This window comes from Vanellus vanellus (genome assembly GCF_965231255.1).
Source record: "Vanellus vanellus genome assembly, chromosome: 2".
In the NCBI taxonomy this organism is placed as follows: domain Eukaryota; kingdom Metazoa; phylum Chordata; class Aves; order Charadriiformes; family Charadriidae; genus Vanellus; species Vanellus vanellus.
In genome coordinates, this window is record NC_138906.1 from 164,248,684 (window position 1) to 164,274,521 (window position 25,838).

General features: G+C 39.0%; 1 protein-coding gene across 1 annotated transcript in view; it reads right to left on the reverse strand.

The window, feature by feature from the left end:
* The window catches only part of FAM135B (family with sequence similarity 135 member B), a gene marked incomplete at both ends in the record, with an annotated part of 140,068 nt that overhangs the window by 32,328 nt on the left and 81,902 nt on the right, over positions 1 to 25,838 (reverse strand). Inside the window, one exon of the mRNA XM_082479798.1 lies at positions 21,453 to 21,579. Coding sequence (XP_082335924.1) covers positions 21,453 to 21,579 — 127 coding nt within the window. The remainder of the gene's footprint in view (positions 1 to 21,452; positions 21,580 to 25,838) is intronic.

Consider the following 25,838-nt stretch of genomic DNA (forward strand, 5'->3'; position numbering starts at 1 on the left):
CACGGCCGTAAAACTAGCAGTCAGGAAAACCCGTGGCTGTGACCCATTAAACAGCTACAAAGTGCTCATCTCTCTGGGTTTCTTGAATCAAGAGGCGAGACATCTTATATTCCAAAGGGTTTACTTCTGGTTAAGACAAAACTCCTGTTGAAACAGAAGTTCATACTGAAGCTGGCAATGCCAGCTTGTGCAAAGCATGATGGCTGCCCTGGGTTTGTAATATCCACTGTAAAAGTACAACTTAGTTTTCTTTGTAAAGAATCTCACGACTTTTTGACGTAATTCCTTTGGTCCACTGTTATTTTAATCTCATTAGCTTGTAGGTAGACAGATTTTTCTATGCTAGTTGTAAAATGCACCTGCACTGATTTCCTTTTCCAAGACCCTCTCTGTCTGTAACAGTACACTGTATCTCAGTTTTTTGCCCCTTTCTACTTCTGAAAATATTGGGAGCAAACGAATGTCTGAAAAACCTTCATTTCAAGACTTACCACCTAAAGGTACTCTGATAGCAATGTTGCCTTTATCCCCTATCCCTTAAGTCACCTTGATTTACTGGACGGGGAGAGGACAGTGAATCCTCTGTATCATGTGTCCTGTCTGCCTGACAGGTCTGTCCCTGGGATGGTAGCGTGCAGTTCCATAGTCTGTCTCCCTCTCCGACTCCCTGATACTCCTCAACCTACTCAATCCCTCCCAGAGTTCTGTCACCAAGTGGAGGAGTTCCTCTCGCTGGGCGCACCTCCCACAGGTGTGCTCGCTGCTGCCTTACGGTACTGGTGTGAGAGCTGGGCACAGCCTGCAGCCTGACACAGGGGTGGCAGCATGTTGCCATCGGAGACCTGTCTGAGAAGCTGCCTCAGCTGTGGTGGGTGCAGAGTTTAGGAGGAGATGGCCTTCAGCTGGATGGATACCGCTGCTCAAGCCGGCAGAGTTACGGCGCCCTTCCTGCGCGTTCTTCCAATGCAAACGTGAGCTGCTCGCCTTGGCGACAGGTCTCCTCAGATGCTGTGGCGTGAGATGTGGGCTTCTGGTGGGTCTCTCCATTCTCCTGGTTCAGGAACCTCCCCCGTACTGCGTTAGAGTACTCTGCCGCAGAACGCGCTGGCACCGGAGCTCCTCTCCTCAGTGACTGAGTAAATGTAAAATATTTCCTAGTTCCTTGCTTCTCGGTGGCAAAATAGAGAAAATCATTTTCCTAAGTGTCAGCTGAGCGCCTAGAGTGTACACATTATATCAAAAAGGGTGTATCACTTAAGGTATGTTTTCAGTACATATAACCTTAATTTTGTAATTTCTCAGTTTACTAAGCAGTGATGACATAAAGAAAAACCTTGTCAAATGCCAGATAAAAACAACTGCCTGGTATTTTGGAAATGTAAAGGCTTTGGTTCAATGTGATCATGTTCTGCAAAGCTAGATCCCAAAACTGGACTGTTACTGTCCCTTGTCCATCTCTCACAGACAAGTAAAACAGCTCACAAAATCAACAACCCCAAACAAACTAAATATTCTTGACAATATCCCTGCTGAATACATTTAAATAAATCAGCCTTTCAAATAAATAGGTGTCCTGTGCAATGCTCTTTTCAATCAACAGATTTCTCTTATAATTAGAGTGCATTCCTTTATAAATATACTTTTCCTTTGTTAGAAGAGAAAGGAAAATTACTTGAGAAAAGTAAACACTGTAATTAAATAAGGTTCATGCCAATTAATTACTCAAATGCAGAGAGCAATTTGTGAATATCCACTTCCAGTGTACTAAATCCATCTAATATCAAAAGGCACCAACTGGATTTTACGCTTTGTAATATACAGTAAGTTGCTTCTATTTGTTTTGTATTAAAGTAATTTCACAAGCTTTGTTAACTGTGTGCAACGTTCAACGATAGCACTAACAGTTGGCAAATTAGACCCTTTACATTTAAGCTAATTCAAAACAGCATTTCATAATTCAGATTCATATTCAAATTGCCTGTCAGGAATTTTAAGATACTAAAAAGCCATCCCAGAATAAACAGACAAGACGTACAATCTCCAGCGGTATTTCATATGTAGCAGAACTAGCCCACCTTGCCTACTTCTGATGAAGAAGAGAAGATCTAGAGAACTGCTAGAAACAGAGGAACAAATCTCAGCATCCCAGGATGAATGCAGTTTCTGAGAGCACAGTGTCTGCCCGTTTGCCTGCACGCCCATGTTGTTACCTAATATATAAATTTTAGGCTGGCTTCAAACACACAGACCAAGAAGATTCTTCAGCTCTACTTTGGAGACTGTTTTCTAAGATAGGAGATTTCCTATTATTTAGTGGTTGGAAATTATGGTTATGGCTTGAACTAATACATTAGTGTTTACACCTCATTATCTTTTTTTTGAGAAAAGAAAGGGTTAAAAGCTAACAATTTCTGATAATTAGGGATATGACTGAAGCATACGAGCAGAAGAATATTCTTTCACATGTTTAGGAACACAAATGACACAGAGAGATATTTTTATTTTATAATTAAAAAAGAAGGCAAAACAAGAAGGGAACCAGGAGTTATATCATGCAGCTTATATTATGCAAGTTATCTTACGCTTGTTAATTATTTCATAAACATTTATATCTGCAAAGTGTTTGTAACAATAAAACAAACAAACAAACCAACCAACCCTAATTTATTGGTATCTTTGCATCAGGTAACACTTGTATGGGAATCCAGTCTCCTGAACAGTTGGTTGTTGTCCAGAGGATGATGCAAGTCTCCATTGCAAAGGTCCTTACAGTGATCTTCAGCTGGATCAGGTGAGACTCCCCCAAATGTTGTTCTGCTGAATTCCTATACCAGCCAGGCTGTGGTCCTGTGGGACCACTCCAGCACATGCATCATCCATTATTGAGTACCTTAAACTACATATGTCATTAATACCTCAACTGTTTATGAAAGACCGTTCTGGAAAGACCTCTGCAGGAACACTTCCTATTGACCATCCACAGGGGTCTTATCTGTGTTCAGTTTGATCACTTCTGCATCAGGAACCTCCTATCAGAATCTCTGGAACAGCCAGATTGACTTCCCAGGATGTTTGTCACTATACCTAAGCACACAAGTTGTACTGATCAGTTTTCTAGGAACTGCTTGGAGGAATCCCTGGATCTGATCAAAATTCCCACTCAGAAAAATTCCGTAGCAATGAGTTAATGCTGCTTTTAATTGTTGCCACCTTATCTCAGGTTGATCCATTATTTCATCCATATAGGTGACAAACTGAGGGGTTACTGGACCACCAGAGAATTAACGCCTAAGTGAACTGGGTGTCCATACAGTCACTACCCTGACACCCGACTATTCCATAACTATAACTACAGGATGAACTTGAACTTCATATTTATAACACATTTATCACTTAAATTCATAGCTCTTGCCACTGATGATAAAATGCTTTATTTTACAGAAGCTGACAAATGCTTTCAGAAGCATAATGTCCAAAAGATTCATATTACTTATATTGCAGTTAAGGCAGAGACCCCAATAAAAACAGATCTGCCCTATGTAGCCCTCCACAGAGACAGACAGAAAACATAGATTTACTAAATGACTAAAAGTATTTTAGTTTTTCATTTCTCCTGACCTTCGTTTCTCTCCCTCCTTTAATCCTGTATTTTCTTTCTTGCTGAGAAACCAATAGTAGACCCACAGATGTTCCCTTTTCACATGAAGGGACACACATGATTCTGCATGTCAAGGGAAATGTGATATATTCCTCTTAATCAAATCAGTGTTGTGAATGTAAAATGTAAAATCTAAAACTTCAGCAGAGGGGCACCAGTGGTGGGAGAAGGGCAAATTATTGGCAAATCTGAAGCCATACCGTAGTTCAAAGGCATGACGGTCCGCAGTGGCCAACTTGTAGATGACATTCTCTGGTGACGTAGTGCTTCTTCTTAGCCGGGTTTCCTGAGCAAACACTGCCTATTTACTCCTGCTGTCTGTGCATGTGTCACCCCGCCAGGGCTCCCAGCAATTTTTCTAAATGGTGGCTGAATTTAACCTTCTCTGAGAGGCAGGAAAAAGCCCCCAAGACATTAAATCCCTAAAGGTGTCATGAAAATGGGTAGCCAAGAAAGAAAAAGGGCCTTAAATATTTGTCTAACAGAAAGACTGTAGACTATATATAACAGGCATGGTACACAAACCGTGATCCTATCTGACGGAAAAACAATACATCTCTGTGTTCTCCATCTATCAGCAGCAGATCTGTGAACACAGAACTTTTTGAGGCATGGGTGACAACTCCAGCTCCTATAAACCTCGTTCCTCTAATATCCACTAACAGGAAGACAACATGCTTCTGGAAGCAACAGTTCGGGAAATTGGGAAAATTAAGTACCTTCCTTCAAACAAAGTGACACCTAGAACCAAACATGTAAGATAAAGAGTTATATTGGACTAAGATACACTTGAATATGCATATTCTCTCAACAGAATAAATTGCCTTTCTTGTATTGATTTATTAGTCTATTTACTAGTCTGATATGATGGTTCATTACCCAGAGGTCTAAAATAAAATAAAAATAAAGTCACTATATTATATTCACCTTTGATTTATATGACATTAGTAACACTAATCAAAAGTGTCCATAAAGGACAATAGTTAGAAAGGCGTTGACAATATATGGAAATATTTATGCTTTGCTTCTCACTAAATCTGTTATGTAAGAAAATGTAGACTGGTATTTCATAAATACAAGATATAATTTGACATTTATATTAAGTCTTAGAGTTACTTTGTCAAAACCACCGGGATGATAATGCGGTAGAAAAAATATGTGGGATTGGAATCACATTTCATGATAATTTACACTTTGTACAAAATTAGCAGGAAGACAGTATTTGACTTGAGACCCTTGACTTGACTTGACTTGACTTGACTTAAAAGTATTTGATTTGAGACAGGATCCATTAGGCTTGAAAAAGAGCCATCCTCTGAACAGGTAGAAGAGAAATATCCTGGTCAGCTCTAATGGTTGTGTCTCAGTGTTTCAATACTGCAAGTTTCTGTTCAAAACACAAGCTGTAGGTTTCTTAATTACAAGTGGCTGAGAAAGAAGAAGTGGCCAAGAAAGTATTTGCTAGGAAAATTTCCATCTAAAAATAGCATTCTAGTAAAAAGAAAATTCTTCACAGGTCACATTGCTTTCCCTTAAAGTTCTTCTAGGAGAAAAATCTAGTGAAACACTGATAAAGTTCCAAATATCTCATATTGACACTCTTAGAACAAATAATTTTGATTTTTCATTTCAAATAAAACTTCTGACCTTTTTTTTTCATTTTCTTTTTTCATCAAGACCATGTTCAGATAGCAGGATACCATACAGCTTAAAGGTCAAAAACAAAACCAAAAACTTTCTTCTGTGCACAGTTGGTTTGGTTTGTTGTGGATTTTTTTCCAGATTTTTCTTCTAGGGGACATTTCCCAATTTTTTAATTTCTATTAATTAGAAATTAAGCCAAATTCTGAAATCTGCCCAGCTTGTGTGAAATCTCTTTCCCACATGACTTTGAAAACTGAACCTAGTGTCTGGAGGTCAAGTACATCCTAATATATCATCACAAATGTCTACAATCATGATGGCTCTTCATGTTAAAGGACACATAGGGAAAATATAGACGTCTTAAAAAATTATGATGATGATGATGAGTAAGAAAGGAAAAAAAAATTACGTTTCCTCCACTTGATCTCTAGGGTTATATGTTAACATAGGGAAAATTAAAGCCATAAAAAAAATTCTTTAGCAGTAAATTAAGCACTGGGGAAGACATCTCATGAAAGTTAGAGCAGGCGTCTGACAGGAGGCATACTTCTTCCAAGATGAGCACTGAATCATCTGGCACAAGAGATGCTTTCCTTTCCCTCTGTTGGATATATGTATGAAAATGACACGTATTAGTTCATATCTTCATCTTGTTTAGAATCTGTGTAGGGAACATTCACAAAGCACACCGAAGTATCCTTTGGCTAAGAGATGATACAGGAAGAAAATAATTATTTTATGGGAAAAAAACAGTGGTTGATTTTCAAACTGAAAATAATTGTTTATGCAAAAAAGGGATCAGCTTAGATGTAGATAAATATATAGACATATATGTATGTAAAAAAAATGGTCTTTATATGTAATTTTAAACTTAATATTTATAAACACAGACACAAACACACACATACAGTGTAAATTCTGACCTCCTAAACACAGTAACACAGTGAAGACATCAAAAAGGGCCATAGTACATTGTCCTTTCTGATTAAAGAGAGTCCATGCTGCTTACTCACTGATAAGGAAAGCAAACCCACTCCTGTTGTTGTGATCAAACAAGGACCCCTGAGCTGAAGAACTGCCTTGCTATTATTACACACCACTGCAGGCAGCAGGCATAAAACCAGGCACGTTTTAAAAGGACACTTGTGAACACTTTTTTTTTTTTTGTCTCTCCCACCTGTACGTACACACTCACACATAGAGAAGGAGATACTGTTCAGTGGCGAAACGCAATTGTGCCATTAAAATGGGCATTCAGGACAACTGAGAGTACCAAAAAGGTCTGGATTCAACTTTTACACGTAGCAACAGGGAAGGATACGTTCAGCTGCTGCTCTGGCTGGGGTGTAGGTGGCTTCATGCTATGTAATCATGCAGGTTAGCAGCTGGCGGAGGAATTTTGCTCTTTGCATCAATGCTACGTAGTCTGATACTACATACATGAATAAATAACTAAATAAGTGCATCCCAGGATTTTATATCATCCTAATAGCTTTGTTTTTAAAAGATTGCAATTTATTACACTGACGGCAACGATCAAAGCTCTAACATATATCCCAGTTCGCTCACATAGGAACAGTAAGATTAGTCGCTAGCAAAACTTTTCTAATTGGACTGTAAACATGTCCAGCTCAGCTTATCACCCTGGACTCCCTTCATAGCACACAGAGAAGCAGGCATTTTTGGAGCATAGTTCGTCCCCTCTACTTCAAATATTGATGTTATAATGCATTATTCCCTAGAAATGCTCCTTGCTTTCCTCAGACCATGTATGAAGGAAAATTAAACTAGAAGCTCGGATGCAGACAATTCAGAAATGCGCAGAGAAGTTCCACCCCAGTGCTTACTAAAAAAAAAAAAAGAAAGTAATTCATACAGTTTTGAACTGTCCTTTCATGGGGGTCTGTGACATTTTAGGTCTTAGAGGTAACAGAGCTTTTAATTTAATTCACTTTTTTAATTCTCCAGCTTTTGGAGTAAGACTTGGGATTTAATTGAGGCATTATATTTATGCCAGCCTGGAAATACTGAAATATCAATGGCAATAAAAACAACACATGAAGATTAACAGGCTCTGGTTTTATATAGTGGTTGTCATTTATAAAATCTGAAGTGCATCATAAATAAATCAGTACCATTTTCAGTGTTTTACATTTGAGAAATGTAACATTTGAGAATGCTCGGAAAGATCATGTGAGCAACTCTTTCCAGGTGCAGGCAGAGGGAGAGAACTGCAGGACATCCTGAATTTGAACAGATATTTCTTCCCTCAAACAGTAAAAATGTTTCAGACATAAGGATTGGTATCCTTCACCCAGTGGTAACCACTGGCTACAAGGAGGTGACAACCAGTCCCAGGGCATGTATTTGTCTGAGTCATAGAATCATAGAATCATAGAATGGTTTAGGTTGGAAAGGACCTTGAAGATCATCGAGTTCCAATCCCCCTGCCATAGGCTGGGACACCTCCCACTAGACCAGGTTGCAGTCTAGCGTGAGTTTGGAAATCCTCTGACTTAGAGCAAAAGCAGGAACTGGAGGGACCTGAGATGGAAGTAGTGTGTAGGGAAGCAAAGGTCCCATCTTGTGTTGTCCTCACAGTGTTGCCTGATGGAGGATAAGGCCATGGCTGATACAAGAGCCAACCGAAGATACTTTGCCAGAGCATGTGGACTGGTTTGGACCTGATAAATAAATTAGTTAAAACCAGTTCTCTTGCAGATGCCGTTTCTCTCATAGTGTTTGGCACAATATGCTATCAAACACAGAGAACTTCTATCATACTGCATGCACGAAACTACTTCGCTCAGTGTTGCTTTCTGACGTACAGATCCAGAGCAAATGGTCACTCTGAAATGCTCTTTATTTAATAAAATCAACTGTGAGGACCACAGCTTCCTATTTAGAAATGCCAGGCTCTCTTAAATACTGCCAGTCACTGCTGGAGAGAAAGTGACTTCAGGCTTGGATCTCTGTTCACGTATGACTAGAGCTACAGGAATAATTGATTTTACAGTTTGATGCCCAAACTGGGAAAAAAAAGAACCTGTTAGGTCAATTTAGAAAGTAAGTATTACCTTATTCAGAGTGAAATGAAACACACTTTTTTTTTTCTTTAAAAAGACATTTTTAATAGTCGTTACAAGTTATCTAATTATTGTGGCTTCACATATCAAGACTTGTCACCTAAGCACCACAACAAACCTTGCACACTCTCTCAGTGCACTACAGATACAAATTAAAACATACCCTAAACTCATCTATACGTCATGAAGCTAGATAAATTGCCATGTCCCGAGCCATGTAACACAGCACAGGATGCTGTAGCAATTTTTTACACTGGGGAACAGTAAACAGTAGGATGGAGAGAGGGTGTTCCTACGGAAAACATATTCCGACCCAGTATAATACATGCCTGTTTCACAGTATCCCACAAACGTGGTGGACTGAACTCAGCAATTGCATCACCTACAACGTATACGAGAAGAACCAGGCTGACACTCCATCCTCTGCATGTCATTCAGTTTTCAGAAGTAGCCCAAGTTGCAGTGCACTTGTCCTACCGCAACTCCATTTGGGCTTTCTGAAATTTGGTTCCTTTTTTGGCCATCCAAAATGTTCACTTAAATTGTCTCAAAATTCAACATAAAAAGTGATCAAACATTTGATGAGTCCTTTCTTTAAGGTTGTTATTATCAGTGGAATCAGAGGAAGAGGTTCTTGACTGATATCCTGTCACTAAGTATAGGATCAGCTCAGCTTTCTCATTAAAGAAATCTGCCTGTAACAACCAAGCTAGCTTTGTTTATGCAGCAGATCATAACAATGAAAACTTAGCTTGAGCATAGTGAAATCTGCCAACAAACCGTGCTTGAGTTGTGTGAAGACCTTGAGACAGCAGTACACAAAGTTTCCTTTTTAAGCCTAAAAAGAACAACCACTTTGCATCCTGCTACTCTCTTAAAATAAAACTATATTCAGCTACAAATATGCCCATATATTGAGGAAGAGTCAATTAGTTCAAATACTGGAACACCAACTTGTCATAACATAAAGGATGGATTTTTAGTGTTACTGCAGTCTGAAAAAAATTGTTTATTTTGAAGGCTAAGTTCCAAATCTGGAGGCTGAGTAAATGATATCAGCCAGGAAGTTCTCATACTTATGACCCTGACGGCACAAAAATCATGCCTAAGTTATACACAGCTGTAACCTGAGTTAGAGAAATGTATTTGAATTTAAAGGTGAACTCATTGGTGCAGCCTATTGACTGTATCAGCATTACCTATAAGCTGAGCAGAGGGAAAAAGAGCCCACAGCTAGCAACGGGGGAATATGGTGACAAAGTGGACGTGGATCCCCATCTATGGAGAAATTAGGTGGAGACATAGGACTAGAGTGTTACTTTGGAAGATGTATAATAAGAAATGAGAGGAGATGGGTTGCTGGGTACTCCAAGAAGCAGTCTTCTGTTTCTCTATCTCCTTTTTCATGAATGGTGTAAGACCTACAAACAGAAATAGAATTTGCTTCTCAAATATCATTGAGATGAGTGTGTTTGACATCTGTGCAGAAGGGAAGATTCAAAGGCAAAGACAAGGATCCACCTGTTCAAAGAAAGGAATATATAAAGAACCAGGCAGGACAAAACTGCAGAAAAGATACTAAACAGATTATAAAAAAGCAAGTCCCACTAAATGAGGTGATGAATTTCCTCATTTCCAGTTCACATTTTGCAGAAAAGACTTTTGTGAGTTTGATGCTGCCACAAGGAAAATCAGAGGACCATTATTCAAGCAGCATGAATTATAAAATAAGGTATTTCCTTTTCTTGGGGAACCTAGAATTCAAAGAGGCCGGACAAAAAAAAAAAAAAAAAAAAAAGAAAAGCCACACAGAAAGACAAAACAGGATCTTTGTGTATTACAGCATTTGTCTATATTCCCTATCAAGCTAATGCCTGAGCCTTTTCTCTAATCAAGACCCACTGGTATTAACTGTGGGAAACACATATCTACCATCTTGCAACATGGCATGGTGACATCAAGAAACCAAGAAGGCATGTGAATTATCAGCATGGAGAAAGAGAAGGCTCTGGGGAGATCTTATTGCGGCCTTCCAGTACCTAAACGGGGCCTACAGGAGAGCTGTGGAAGGACTTTTTACTAGGGCACGTAGTAATAGGATGAGGGGAAATGGCTTTAAACTAGAAAAGGGCAGGTTCAGATTAAACATTAGGAAGAAGTTTTTCACTTTGAGGGTGGTGAGGCACTGGCACAGGTTGCCCAGAGAGGTTGTTGAGGCCCCATCCCTGGAGGTGTTGAAGGCCAGGCTGGACGTGGCCTTGGGCAACCTGGTCTAGTGGGAGGTGTCCCTGTCTATGGCAGGGGGGTTGGAACTCGATGATCTTCAAGGTCCTTTCCAACCTAAACCATTCTATGATTCTATGATTCTATGATTTTAATTTATAGGGACACAAGCTTCTTGGGATTTGTGATATGTTGTCATTTCTGCCTATGAACAGGATGTTTATAAATTGCACTGTTTTCTTTTCAGACTATTTCTGCAGGTGGCCAAGACCATTTTGAATCCTGCCATTCTACTTCCACTGGCTTGGCTTCTGAAACAACTTTTACAATAGGTATTATCTGAAAATAGCTTCCCAGTGGGTCATTTTAGCTCTTGATCACAAAAAGTCTCATAGGAGGGAAAGGATATGGCACCAGCCGTGTCCACCCAAATCTATTTTTTTTAGAGCTTGTCCCAACATTCAGTGTGGAGATCTCTATAATCAGAGCAGTTGCTGCATACTGGCTAATCAGCTTTGTCTTCACAAAGAGAAATAAAAATTAGAACAATCATAACAGTATTTCTGATCTCTTCCTCAACTTGGTAAATTTAAACATTAGTAACACTGTCAAACAATGGCTAAAGAGGAAATATTTAGTTATAATTTGGCAGTGACAAATTATTTCAACCTTTAAGGGTTCATTTTTTTAAGCAGTCTGACATTTCGTTACTAAGGCAGATTTTTTATGTTATTGTTTCTTTCAGTCTGTTACACAGCCACACTGTTACCAAGTAGGTTCCAATGAGTCATATGCAGGTGGGAAGAAATCATGTCTTTATTGAGAGAACTATTATTTTTTTTTATTCTTATTTGCAATTTTTCTTGCATATTCCCCTCGTTCTACTTGGTTCACAATTGACTTTTCATTTTCCCCCAAAGATGTAAGCAAAATATGCTCATTTATATAGGATCTCTCAAACTGGATCAGGACAGAAGTCCAACAAGTCTTGCAACCTATCATATTTAAGTATCAAATACTCACTGAGGAGACAGAGGTAAACAAAGACAAGAAAACCCAAACTTATGCACTGACAGCTTCAGAAATTGCATGCCTTCAGGAAAAGTCATCCTCAGATTGCCCAAATATTGGTTTATGCCACAGCCCTGACAGTACCCATCCTTTCTGAACAAGGACCATTGGAATTGTCCGTAATGTCATTTTGCACAATTGCGGCAAACCCTACGAAGTTCACAGAAGCACCTTCCAGGATCGTGTTACACCAGCTATCCTATGGTCTATAAAACTGGAGGAAAAATGAATCGTTTTGTTGGTTCTAAATATGCTATTTTTCAGGTTGCCTGAATTTTGTCCATGCTTGTGTTGTGAAAAATAATCAATAGATCTCTTGCAAGATCCTACTCCAAGGTTTGTTATAAAATGAAGTAAGATAAATCAATTTACATTCTTTTCCCAGTTATTTTGCTGAAGATAACTTTGTGGCTCAGAGAGTTCCATCACTCAGATAATTCAAGTTTTCAAAGTGACCAAATGAGGCCCATTGGCTTTTTCTCTTAACAATGTTTCAAAACTGGTTCTTTCTGGAGTATTGCTTTATTTCAACCAATCGCACCCCAGAATAACCATTTATAGCCCTGGTTACAGGCACTTTCCTTCTTGCAAACAATTATTCTGCACAAGAAATGCTCCGCTTCGGCCTAGGTGTTATATTGTTGGTCTGCTTTCTTTGATGTGGGGAGATGCCTTTGCTGCGCAGGAAACAGCTCAATGTCTAACGCTGTCATTATGCTGCATTCCTAAAGACTTCACTTATGACACTCTCAGGCAATGAATCATTTATAGCTCTTTGACATGCATGCAAACATGTATCAAATTGCAAAGCCAATTATACAGCAATATATAGTCCTTTTTATCACTTGAGAAATCCACAATATTTGTTTTAACACTAAAACAGAAGTAAAGGCTAATCAGAAACTTTCCTGGGTGTGTTACTTTAAGGCAATTATATTAATTTGCTATAATTTACTGCAACAAAATGGGGAACTTTTGAATAGCTGGAGCTGTATGAATTTGCATAAGTATTACATTTTCACAGGTTCATTTTCCTAGCCCAGGAGTTACCTTCTGTATTATGCATAGTACATATACCAGCCCTCAAGTAATTTACACTCAAAGACAATCAAATTTCATGAGCCTTGAGTGGCCTACTATTTATCCTGCAGGACGTCATTTTATGGTTTTAAATAAAATAGTTCTAGTGAGTTCAATAGAGGAGAAAGAGGGTTTGACTAACAGCTCTGGAGAGTCAAACTGTATTTGTTTACAAAAGAGACACAATATTTAGAGCAGAAATAGTGTTTTACCACCTCAAGGAACATGACTTAACACTGCTTTGGAGGTACTCCTCTGTCCTGTTCAGGCCTTCAACCTTGCTTCTGATCAGCCAACTCTGACTATCAATGCCAGGTAGACCTAATTCCAACAGAGATGTTGCAGATTGATTCAAGAACTAACAAAAACCTGCGAGATGACAATGACTTTTGCTGTGAGTCATCAGCAAGCAGACATATATTGCCTTCAACTGACTTTATGGCTTTCTCTTGCATATGGGAAGAGTTTGGGAACACCCTGGGGGACCTTATTGCAGCCTTTCAGTGCTTAAAGGGAGCTAATAAGAAAGATGGGGACAGAGTTTTTAGTAGGGCCTGTAGCAATAGGACAAGGGGTACTGGTTTTAAAATAAAAGAGGGTAGATTTAGACTAGATAAAAGGAAGAAATTTTTTACAATGAGGGTGGTGAAACACTGGCGCAGGTTGCCCAGAGATGTGGTAGATGCACCATCCCTGGAAACATTCAAGGTCAGGTTGGATGGGGCTCTGAGCAACCTGATCTAGTTGGAGATGTCCCTGCTCATGGCAAGGGGGTTGGACTAGATGACTGTCATTGTTTAACCTGAGCCAGCAATTAAGTGCCACGCAGCCACTTGCTCACTCCCACCAGGGCAGACCCTGGGAGAGAATCAGAAGAGTAAAAGTGAGAAAACTCGTAGGTTGAGACAAAGAGAGTTTAATAGGTAAAGCAAAAGCCACGCACGCAAGCAAAGCAAGAAAGGAAATCATTCACTGCTCCCCACCGGCAGGCGTGTGTTCAGCCATCTCCAGGAAAGCAGGGCTTTATCGCACATAATGGTTACTTGGGAAGACAAAATGACAGAACTCCGAACATCCCCCCTTCCCTCTTCTTCCCCCAGCTTTATATGCTGAACATGATGTCATATGGTATGGAATACCCCTTTGGCCAGTTGGGGACAGCTGTCCCAGTTGTGTCCCCTCCCAGCTTCTTGGGTGCTCCTTGCCTTCTTGTTGGCAGGCCAGTATGAGGAGCTGAAAAGTCCTTGTCTGCTTAGCAACAATATTAGTGTGTTATCAACATTATTCTCATCCTAAATCCAAAACACAGCACCATACCAGCTGCTAGTAAGAAAATTAACTCTAACCCAGCTGAAACCAGGACAATGACCTTTAAAGCTCCCTTCTAATTCAAACCATTCTATGATTCGATGAACATGACAATGAGGAAAAACGATGGGAATAGGCTTTTGGCCTTATCTGACTTACTAGAAACCAGCGGCTACAGATGAAGGATACTGCAGCTATTTACACTTCATGGCACACCCAACTATGCTGGGATAATATAGTGACTGGGTGCAGAGCCAGGATCAATGCACCGGGCTCTACTCAAATACCGTACTATGAAGCTGGGACCAACAGAGGTACATACTATTGTAAAATCAGATTGACTGGAAGCTTGATTTCTCAAATTTTATGCCAGTCAGAGAAGTAGTGTAAGCTCATATGCATACTGACTATGTCCAGCTTAGCCTAGATTCTCACCCAAATACTCGTATGTCTAACCGTCTGAATAGTCACACTTTTCTAAGTCATGCAAAGAGCTTCCTTGAAGCATTACCCTATTCTGTGCAAAACTGTTTTTTTGCCACTCATCAAAACACTCCAGTACAGACTCTGAACATGTGATTAAGTCAAATCAACTCTAGTGGAAGTTATTCTTGTACTGAAGAGGTTCTACAATTATTCTTATTTTGTCATGAAGCTTCAAAAAATGCTTTATTTTTATTGGCTAAATTTCTGTCTAATGCTATTCACCTCTGACTGACATTACTTTTGAGAATCATAACACACTGACCCATCTCTATTCTCTTAGCCTATTTTTTTTTGTTTGTTTGTCAGACTGCTGAAACATGTCTGATCCTTGGAGAACTCGTGAGATCATTGGAGCAGGGGCAGTAGCTCGTGCACAAGTTGATGTTGCGGGAATTGCACTTCTATGTGTTCCTCCCGAGCACTGCACCAAAACTTATATTTCATGTTAGCTGTGAAACTGATTCTTGGGTCATTGTGACTAGTGTGATGGCTTTGAACAGAGGTACAGGCTTTTGCTGTCACTAGAAGATTTGTTTCCACAAAACAAGACAAAGCAGTTGGAAAAAGAAGGAATCTCTTTTCTCCTTCCCCAGTCCCTGAGCTGGTGTCTGGGACACTTGCCAATAGCAAAGAGTAAGCTTCCAGATGATGGATCTTGACTGTGCTGTTGTTGGCATCTGTGCTCCTGTTGGAAAGGCCGTCAGCTCGGAAGATATGAGAGTTGATTAGGTCTCCTTTCAAGAACACTCTCATCATCAGTCAGTGGGAATTATTGTAGTGTTCTTTAGGGCATATGAAGATAATTTTTCAACAAAGTACGACTGGGAAAAAATACTGAGAAGAAAGAAAAATTGAATCATAGAGCACTCTATCAAAAGGTAGAGAGCAGCCAAGTCCATTTCCTAAAGTGAAGAGTAGAAAGGCCATTCCTGCTGCTCATGCACTCCATTTCAGGGAATGAAGAAAGAAAGAAACACCTATCCCAAGCCCCCTCCTACAAACTTCTGCAAAAATCAGTACTGAAATCTGTAGAAAGGGTAAACTTTAACAGAAAGAATGTCAGTCAAGTGAATGACTGTAAAAAACACATCAGTGGATTTCAGCCCCAAAGTTCTGAAATAAGTTCCTCTGTATATAACTGTATTAGTAGCTGTGAAAGAGAATTAAATTCTCCACACTTAGTCTGCCTTTTATCACTCTACTCACAACTACTCTAAATTAGCCATAGAAAACATTTTCAGTTATACAAATCTAGGTGTGATTGACTTTTTCACAGTGATATGCAGAGAAACAGGGAGATTTGTAAAGAGAATGAAGCAGTCTGATTCTTTCCACTACATAAGCACTACAGAAAAATAGCAAAAAAATAGATATGAAAAGTAGAACTTCCTATGCAAATTTTATTGTTTTTCAAAAGGAAAATATCAGTCCAATATGAGCAATTCCTGAGGATTTTCTCCAGAAGGAGATTTCATCACCTTCCTGTCTGGAATCTCACAAGAATCTCCAGATGATTTCATGACATTTTCATTGGACACCCACAGTGAAAAGATTGCAAAGCTCTTTCAACATCATGTTTTAGGCCTAATCCCAAATTAACCTCAGTTTTGAACTCTATTATAATGCAGAGCATTGCCTTGTTCTGCCCTGCATATGCCAGATCAAAAAGTAAGAGCCACAGAAAATAAATATGCCAATGATTAAAGAAACCAGTTATTTTCACATTATTAGTTACCGTGTTTTCTGCTACAGCTAGGAAATCATTTAGTTCTTTCTAAAGATCAGCCATTTATCTTCAGGCAACTGAAGATTAAAGACTTCATCAGTAATTATCACAAATGGTGCCCTGAACACGCTGATTAAAGATACTTGTCATTATACCTTATAAAGAACAGTATATCAGCTCTCTTACTATTTCATAATAATTATGTGTTGGACATCTGCTGGAGTCCCAATCACAACTATTCATCATTTGCATAAGCAAGACACTGAAAGAATCCTGTTCCTTTAAAACCACCCATTACAAAATCATGCTAACACACGAACGATGTGCTTTCCATACCACACTCACACCAAAGCACAGAAGTCTGAGACCAAAAATAAAGCCGTTTCCATGTAAGATTAACAATTTTGGGTGAAATTGTGATGTAAACTACACTTATGCAGTTTGGATTGGTTATATGGAATGATTATAAGTAAAAGTTATTTTAAATACTGTGTTGTTTTTGTTTTTTTTTTTTAATGTTAAATAATATATATCAGTAATCTTACATATGCAGGTTCTAAATTGGTAAGACCAGAATCTTAACTATGTCTTAAGTTTGTAAAGAATCAGGTATTGTTTGTGAAACATCTCCCGTGGTACTCAGTTAAGAAAAGGAAAAAAAAAAAAAAAAAAAAAAAGGCTTAGCAGCAGCTCTGCAACCCTCTAGACACATCGGGTCCATTTTTTTTTTTGTTTTTTTCCATCAGGAGGTAGAGAATCTCTGCTAGTGTCAAAGGGGAAAAAAGAGAAAAATACACATTGCCCTTCCTTTAAAAGGAAACAGTGAAGTTTTAGTATTTTGCAAAGCTTTAGTTCTTTTGCAAAGCTAACACCTTTTTTCACCTTGCCTTGCCTTCCCTCACCCACACCTCTGACCCTTAGCCTTCCTCCTGTCCCCCCACCCCTCCCTCCTTCTCTCTCCCTTTCTCATACAATTTTGTTTTGGTGTCAGGACACAGGAGATGTCCTGGAAAAAAAAAAAAAAATAACAACAATGGGGAACAATGGAATTAAGTTAGAAAGATGGCTGCTGTGCCAATAAATAGAAGAACGGGTAACAGAAATACCTATATTAAGGTTCCTATGTCTGAAGAGGAATGAAGTTTGCAACTATGTATTCCTCTTCTCCCAGTTAAACTGGGATTTCAGGGCATACTGCAGTTCCTACGATGGATTCTACATGGGCTATTCTCTGATGCACACCCTTCCTTTTTCAAGAGATGAAAAAGTGAAGTATTGTGGCCAACGAGACATAGCTATACAGAAGAAAAGAAGAATAAAACAGAGATGACTCTTAGGTGACATGAAAATATAGGTTTGAATAATGCTCTGGTGTTAGGCTGAAACAGCCCAGGTTTTTCATATGTCACTAAAAAGATGAAAATATTAGCAAACTGTCTGTGGAAAAGAACTCTTATCATCAAAGCAATTTTATTTGAATGACACTCCGGGTTCTTGTATTATGTCAGGCATAAACTTCATGTCTTTTGGGACAGGTACATCAATGCTAGGTGGAAGAAGAACACACCAGTGCCTTATTAATGGGAAGTCATATGATTAATCAATATGATTACTTAGAAGTCAATTTATCTGCAGTGCAACTGCTATCCACATGAAAATAAGATTACTGTGAGTACAGTTTATTAATAACCACCAGTATGCCATTGACTCAACTTGATTATAACACAGCAGGCATGTGATGCACAATATTACAAAGACATTAAACCAGCCTGACAACAGTGGATACAGAAGAGGTGCATGGCATAAAACTCTTGGAGTGTAAGTGACCGTCCAATTTTCAGTTCTGCACGGAACATTTTCTTTTTATTTTATTGTAGATGTAGGATCTGTAGATATTTTTCAGTGTCCAGCTCTTACGGCTGCTGAGATCACCTGAAAACATGAGTCAGTGTGACGTTCAGATACAGACCTTGTAACATCCGAAACAACCCCTTGAACTTCCTCACAGGGAAAAGCAATTTAGCAGACCCAAAGGGGAATTCACATGCCCCTGAGGGAAGCCAGTCATGCACAGCTCATGAGTCGGTTTCACCTCACCAGATCTCCCAAGCCTGCAGTAGATACAATCCTATTTTGAACATATTGTTAATCTACTGTGATACATATTCCCTGTGAGTATAGGTTATGGGCTGATGAGAGCTTGAGAACGTACTAGCACATTTTCTTATTCTGCAGATTGTTCTCTACTAGTTTTTTGACCACAAAAGCATCTTACTTCATATTTATCTGACAAAAAAAAAAAAATTCTTATTTCAATAAGTCATAGATTTGTTGTCTTAATTGTGCTTGAAAGGAAAAGTATAGTATAGATAGAGGGAAAATAATAGAGAGGGAAGGAAGGTGGAATAGAGAAAGGGAAGAACTCTGCTGCGTAGAGTGGGAAGAGAGTAGAAGACTTTAAAAAAAAAAAAACACCAAGGCTTAAATAGGATTCATTATTGTAACTACTCTGCTAAGCCAGGATATGAGGAAACTGTCAGTGGCGTTCAGAAGTCGCTGGGGGAGACCTAGGGAAAATGCACATGTACAGTCTAAAGCCGCTGGCATGTAATTAGTCTCTGCACTGAGAACTCAGAAGTGCAGAACGAGGAGCCTTCAGGATCTATCATTAAGCAGTGGCACCTCAGCAGCCCAAATGCAGCAGATTAGCTCAGGAAGAGGCAAGAGGAGCTGATGATTGATACGGACTTTCTTTAGAAATTAAGGCAGTCACTTGCATTTTCAGTAAGGAAAAAGCAAAACAACTACATAAACTAGATGAGAGCTTCCACAGTCAATGAAAGGGCCTAAAAGATGCACCCTTGTTATATGAGGAAGAAAGAAGTAAAATGGGATGTATGACCTAGAGGTGATACATCAAGATAAGAGTCTTCTACTTTGCATTCAAGAGATGTCTGGAAAACATGACTTAGTAGTGTTAACATCAGATTTCATCACAATTCTGACTTTCCTGAGGGCTTAGCACTGTTGTAAATACAGCCACTGCTCTACTATGAAGACAAGATATATTAATTGTTCTAGCCTAGATTTAAACAGTTGGATCAAATTAGATTAGCTTACACACAATTAAAAACAAACAAACAAACAAACAAACAAGTGTGGTGTATTTTGAGTTACAGTATTCAACAGTTACTAGTCTGGACACGTAGTAGGCAAAGTCCAACCAAACATATATATAAATTGAGTAGAAAGGCCTGCAGTTTTCATCTAATGAAAAGGGTAGGATCCATTCTCATAACCACTTATGGTGACTGCAAAATTCCCCAAACCTGGACATGTCTATAGTCCAGTTGCAGTTACATTTAACAAACACATTCAAACAACCTGGAATGGAACCTACAAATGTGTAAAGGAAAGTAAACTTGACCCAGTGCAAAGCATTGCATCACTGTAAGAAATAATATTACTCCTCTTCCTTATGGCTTGATATAAACCCCCACATAAACCAGCAGTCAGTCACAAGGCCCTCACTTGGAGTTAGCTTTACCCCACAGCAGTTTCTTTTCAAGCTCTGAATTTTTATTTTTTGCATTAAACCAAGAGAAACAGTCTTTCCTCATTTTCATACATCACGGATAGCATATGCAAAAAGGCCGTCACAGTCTATTAAATTAAGATGCTCAGATCAGGAACAGATGTGATGACATACAGAGGTTTCGGAAGCTAAGCAAAAGCACATCTGACCATGTGGAGGTGGAGTGTACAGCGTTATACTTATGATTGTTTGGTGTGTGACATTCTGATGACCTGCAGGGTAGCAGAGAGCTAAAGCCGGTTCATGACAGAGTGATTTCATTTTGGTATTTAATAGGTCACCTGCTAGGATAATAATTATGCTGTCATTAAAAAAAAAAAAATAGAAAAAAAAGCCTATAATCAAAGATTAGTCAACAAAGACAGGTAGAAAATAGAGTTTGCAGCTAAAGACAACATTTGGGAAGAAAATAAGGTTTCCTAATCACAGCAGACTAGGACTTTTCCATGGACAGTAAAAGGAAAAATGGGAATGGAGAGTTAACCTTTCCATTTGTCATCTTACAACAGAGATTTGTCCAGAGGATAATGAAAAGTAGGATCCACTCTCCTAAGAAACCTCTCTCTTGTGTGATGTACAGAGATGTACAGAGATTAGTCTACAAAGACAAATGCTTGAATCAGTTATTTAAATTTATATGAAGTGACTGTCTACCAGAGAGGCAGAGGTTGAGGTCAGTTTGTGTGCCAAAAGCATTCAATGACCCAGTGGTTTGTATAGCAGCCTCGGGCCAAACATTCTCTCAGCCTGAGTTAATTCCTGGTAGTTCTTCTGTACCAGATGCTCCAGGCTAGCATATCTTTAATATTTATACAGAACAGAACAGCTTTGACAGGAAATGTTGAGGGAAGCTGAGGGCAGCATGTTAATCAGTAGCCTTGAATCAGGGCTTCCTAACAATTTAATAATTCCAACGTTCTGAGTTGAGGTTCTAGGTCTGAGGAAACATTTCTGACAAAAAACATTTCAGAGTTAGCACTTAAAAAAAAAAAAAAAAAAAAGAAAAAAAACCCAACACAACCCAACCCCCCAATTAAACATTATTTTCCAAACAACTTTGTACTAAAAATTGCATAAGAAGCTCTCTTCTTCATCTGTGGTAAGTAAGGCGTACACTACCTATGGGACCTGCCTCGACTAAAGCAATCACCCCGTCACCAACACACACAATACTCAATGCTCCAGACACAAACCCTTCCTTCAAAACAGCCCTAAAAATGACTCAGGTCCTTTGGCTGTTGAACATAAGACCTGAAAGCAAGGATCTTTCACTGGATAATTAATTTCACCTTACAGCAGACACCTGGTCAGGTAAATCCCACATTAAAAGTGTCACTGGCAATCAGGAGTATATCCATACATCGTGAACTTTTCTGAAATGGTTCATATAGGTGGGGGCTGAACAGCCAGGAACTGTGTATCCAAGTGCCAGGTGGTTCATGCAGAAACATTTGAAGGGTTCTTATTCCAACAACATCCCTCTACTAGCAATATAAAGCGGAGTACATTCTTCACAGATAATGTGAACACTCTGTGTGACCAAATGGAAGTAAGACAATTGTTCATCCTCCTTACCTCTGAAGCAGTGGGTTTGCAGTAGCCAGCTCCAAACACGAGATTTTCTAATGACATACTGGACTGGTCTGGTCCCGCCTCCAGGTTGCCTTTACCAAGCCATGAACCTTTCCCTGGACGAGCAAAACTAAAAGAAGAAAAATAATCAGAGAAGTATTGTTAGGTAAGTCATTGTTGTCCCAGTGCTATTTCCTTCCTTAGGAAATGTTTTCAGTTTTGGCTTCAGTGGTGGTGTTTTTTACTTTAACTTACTTCATGGAATCATAGAATCATAGAATCTTAGAATGGTTTAGGTTGGAAGGGACCTTGAAGATCATCGAGTTCCAACCCCCCTGCCATAGGCAGGGACACCTCCCACTAGACCAGGCTGCCCAAGGCCACCTCCAGCCTGGCCTTGAACACCTCCAGGGATGGGGCCTCAACAACCTCTCTGGGCAACCTGTTCCAGTGCCTCACCACCCTCAAAGTGAAAAACTTCTTCCTAATGTTTAATCTGAACCTGCCTTCTTCCAGTTTAAAGTTGACTTCAAGCTGACATTGTAAGTCCATGTTTCCCTTTTAAAATGAACATTGTCCAATATACACCAGCTCAAATGATGTGAATGAAATTTGCTTTCTTGGCATTCAGTTCAGTGGCCTGAGTGTTATCTTTCACTCAGTTCTTTCTCTGCTGTCTTACAGATCTTTTTTTCCGGCATAACATCTCAACAATGAAAACTTTCCATCTAACCATATAGGTAATATTATTATCTGACTTCTCATCAACTTGCGTCTTGATTGACACAACATCTTTCTCTCTGGCTTTCACCCTTCCTCTTTGAATTGTGCACAACCTGTCTTCACTATAAATATCCTTTAAAGTTCATCCCAATCTTTTAGTAAAGATTTGAAGTTTAGTTCCCACTTCTTACTGTCAGCACCAAAATGACAAGACTTCATCCCAAAAACTGCATTTCCTTTTGCTGATGGCAGTCCATTCATTTGGGATCTGTTCTCCCGTACCCATGTGCAACATGAATTCGCTGTTATCCAAATTCTTCCTTAAAAACCTGATAGAATTTAACTTGGTTTAGTGCTGAGGTCATTACCTCTCACTGCTGTCTATTATGGTCACAGTGTTCCCTTCTGACTGTATCTTTATGTCTCCTATCTTATAGCATGAACCCATTAAGAGTGGAACATCTTGTTTGGAGTTTATTCAGCATCCAGCCCACCAGAGCCTGGATGCATAGCTAGAGCTCTTCCTCTGGATTAATCTGAGCAAATGTCTACCTCCCAGTTAATGATGTAGGCTGCCTTTATATTCGCTGGAGGCGAATCGGCATTTCCAGGGTATGAGTCATCTCTTTCTGAAGCAGTGATATCAAACAGGTCAGATGAATTTCACCCTCAGAATGCTTATTTCTTATTGTGGGCTATAAAGAGAGGCCAGGATGACTGCCTCAAACCCAACTGAATTTAGGTGAGATATAAACCCCGCTGTTAGTCCCTACGATAACATGTACTGTACATAAACTACATCAAGATTCCAAGAGAGAAATCAGGCTACCTGTGGTGAATACAATGAGCCAAATCACTGAATCTTAATAGTGATGCAAGCAACCATGTTCTTAGAAAGCATGTAGCCAAAGGTGGAATCGAAATAATGAACCATCGAGAAAAAAGAAAAACACATTCGCTGCTTTACTCAGTGCAGAGGTAAGGCCACTGAGTTTGTGCTACAGCTTTCCAACTGGGATCACCATCCACAGGCACATGATGCCCATCCAGGCATCCCACATTACGTCATACCCAGGAGACCTGGTGTCCTTGAAAGAACAAAAGCATTCAAGATGGGGAGCACAAAAAAACATTTTAAAACTGGAATGTGCCAGAAGGCACAAGGCAGTGCCATTCATCCTGCCAAAACTTCCCAATCTCAGGTTAATCCTCTATGTAGATGTGTATCACGTGGCCACACCAGCTCAGATCAGCCATAATTCATGGGTATCTACACTTGATTCAGATGTTAAGGACCGATAAGAGTCCTGGCTGCTGTACGGAAACACACAACAAAAGAAAGGATGCTTATGCCAAGGATACAAGACAAAAGAGAGGTGCAGCAACACTTTTTATCACACAAATAACCGGTGAGGTTCTGATGTGCAGGGAAACTCAGTGATGTGTGCAACATCAGAAAAAGAATCTCAAGCAAAATTAGGAATTGGACCAGTTTCAGGAGGTTAATTACAAATCCCTGCCTCGCCTCTAAGTCAAAACTGTTTGTTATATACCTGGCATTCACACACTGACAAAAAGGACATCCCATAAGGGGGAGGATGGTGTAGAAAACCTTAGCATATATCGGGACTTGCATATATATGTATTAATTTATGTGAACCAAGAAATTTCCAGCTGGCTGCTTCTAAGAAGCATGAAGTCTTTCTATGTGTTTCCTACATGCAATATTTAAGATAAAAATAAATAAATAAACTAAAGCAATTTCAAACAGCCAAGAGATAAACACTGCTCCGAATAATTTCAGCTGTTATTGGATGATGTTGTCTGCCCTGGTCTGCTGGAAAGGCTCAAGAAGCTGAAATAAAAAATGATGGCTGTGGTATCAGAGACAGAAGCTTAAACAAATGTTGCCTGCAAATGCAAAACTCCTCATTTGAATATTAGCAAAGCTTTCAAAGGTTTTAAGGGGCAGAAAAGCACTTTTTAATGCCTTTTTTTTAATTTATTTATCTTTTGCTTTTACAGCAGAGAAGGGATTTTAATCTGTTGGTTTTATGGAAATTGATTTCACATGGAACCGTAAAACAAAAACCTTTTTGGGAAACCTGCCAAAATGTCGTCTGTCTGTTGAGGGAAAGTTTAACTGGAAGGCTTACAAACTGCTGAGGTTCCCCTAATGCTTTCTGAAGTACATAATATATGAAGACAATTTTGATTAACAATAACAGGTTAATTTGCTACATCAAATTTCGTTTTCTGTATTTATTTTTTCCAAGTATTCCTGCAACCATGCTCATCTGTGTGAATCTTGAAGCTTGGTTATTTACATGTCCATTTGGACTATCTATGTAATAGCATTGATTTAATATCAACATTCAGATCTTCATCCTGTATGCTTACTTTAGCTTTTATTTGGAGTCAGGATAATAAAGGTCAAAAAAGGTAATGTGTGCGTGTCTGAGAGAATGAACATGTGTGCAGATTTATTAATATTTTCAGTGAAAGAAACAATTTTTTTTCACTTTTTTTTTTTTTTTTTGTGCTGTTCTTTTGATGACCTTATCCATGAGATGTCTTTGTCTTTCAGAAGGGTCTCATAGTTCTTATAGCAGCCATCTATGGACACATACTATACTAAACTGCTTTGAAAAGTCCATTTTTTTCCAGTGGTATAGCCCACAAGATACCAGCAATCAAAATTTAAGAACTTTCTGACTCAGAGGTTAAATTGATGCAAATATTTCCAGCGGCCACAGTTAACTTCTATGAATTTGTGTCCATACCTTTTTGATTTATACTTTTGGCCTCTGTAAAATCTTTTGGAATGAATCACGTGTTATAATATGTGCTGCACTTTCTGTTTCTTTTGAACCTGCTGTTGGAAAATCAGATGTGGCATCTATTAGTTCTCGCATGGCACAAAGTAATAAATAAACCTTCCCTGGTTTTTATCTTCTGTGGAGAATTCTCTAACATTTAAATGACACGACAGTTCCCTAGCATAAGAAATGGATTGGCCTTGAGAAATGTTAATTCAGATATGTTATTGAAGTAATTCAGAAGAAATGTTTTTTTCCAGTTTAATAAAACATAATATTCCCCTTGAGATTAAACTGCCCCAAAATGAAATAACCTTTTTTATTCTTCATCCAATTTTTTCAAGTGAATGAAAATTTTCAAGACCTTTCGGGTTTTTTGGTAAGCAAAACTTAATTTCTTCACAAACCATACTTTTCAGCAGAATGGGGCAGAAAAATTAACAAACTGGGATCTGACTCTTGCTTGGGACAAAAAAAAAACCTATTTCACACTATATGAAATGGTCAAACTGTAAAAAAAAACCAAACAAAACCCGACACAATCATCACATTTCTAATGAAAAGAAACGATAATCATGTGATTGAACCAGGAGTGGAATTTCAGGAAATGAACTTGCATCCCATTTAGGCCAGATCCTATGGACAAATCACTTCTTTTTCCCTCAGTCCCTTATGCATAAAATATTAGTGATTTAAAGAATGAAAAATGCAAGCAAGCCCCATAGAAATAACACAGCTCAGAATCAAACCCCCACATCCTCCACTGACAGCACTGTTTGCTTTTCACCAGGAACTTCCTTCTCACTCCCACAGACCAGGAAAGATGTAATGCACAACACTGATTTCC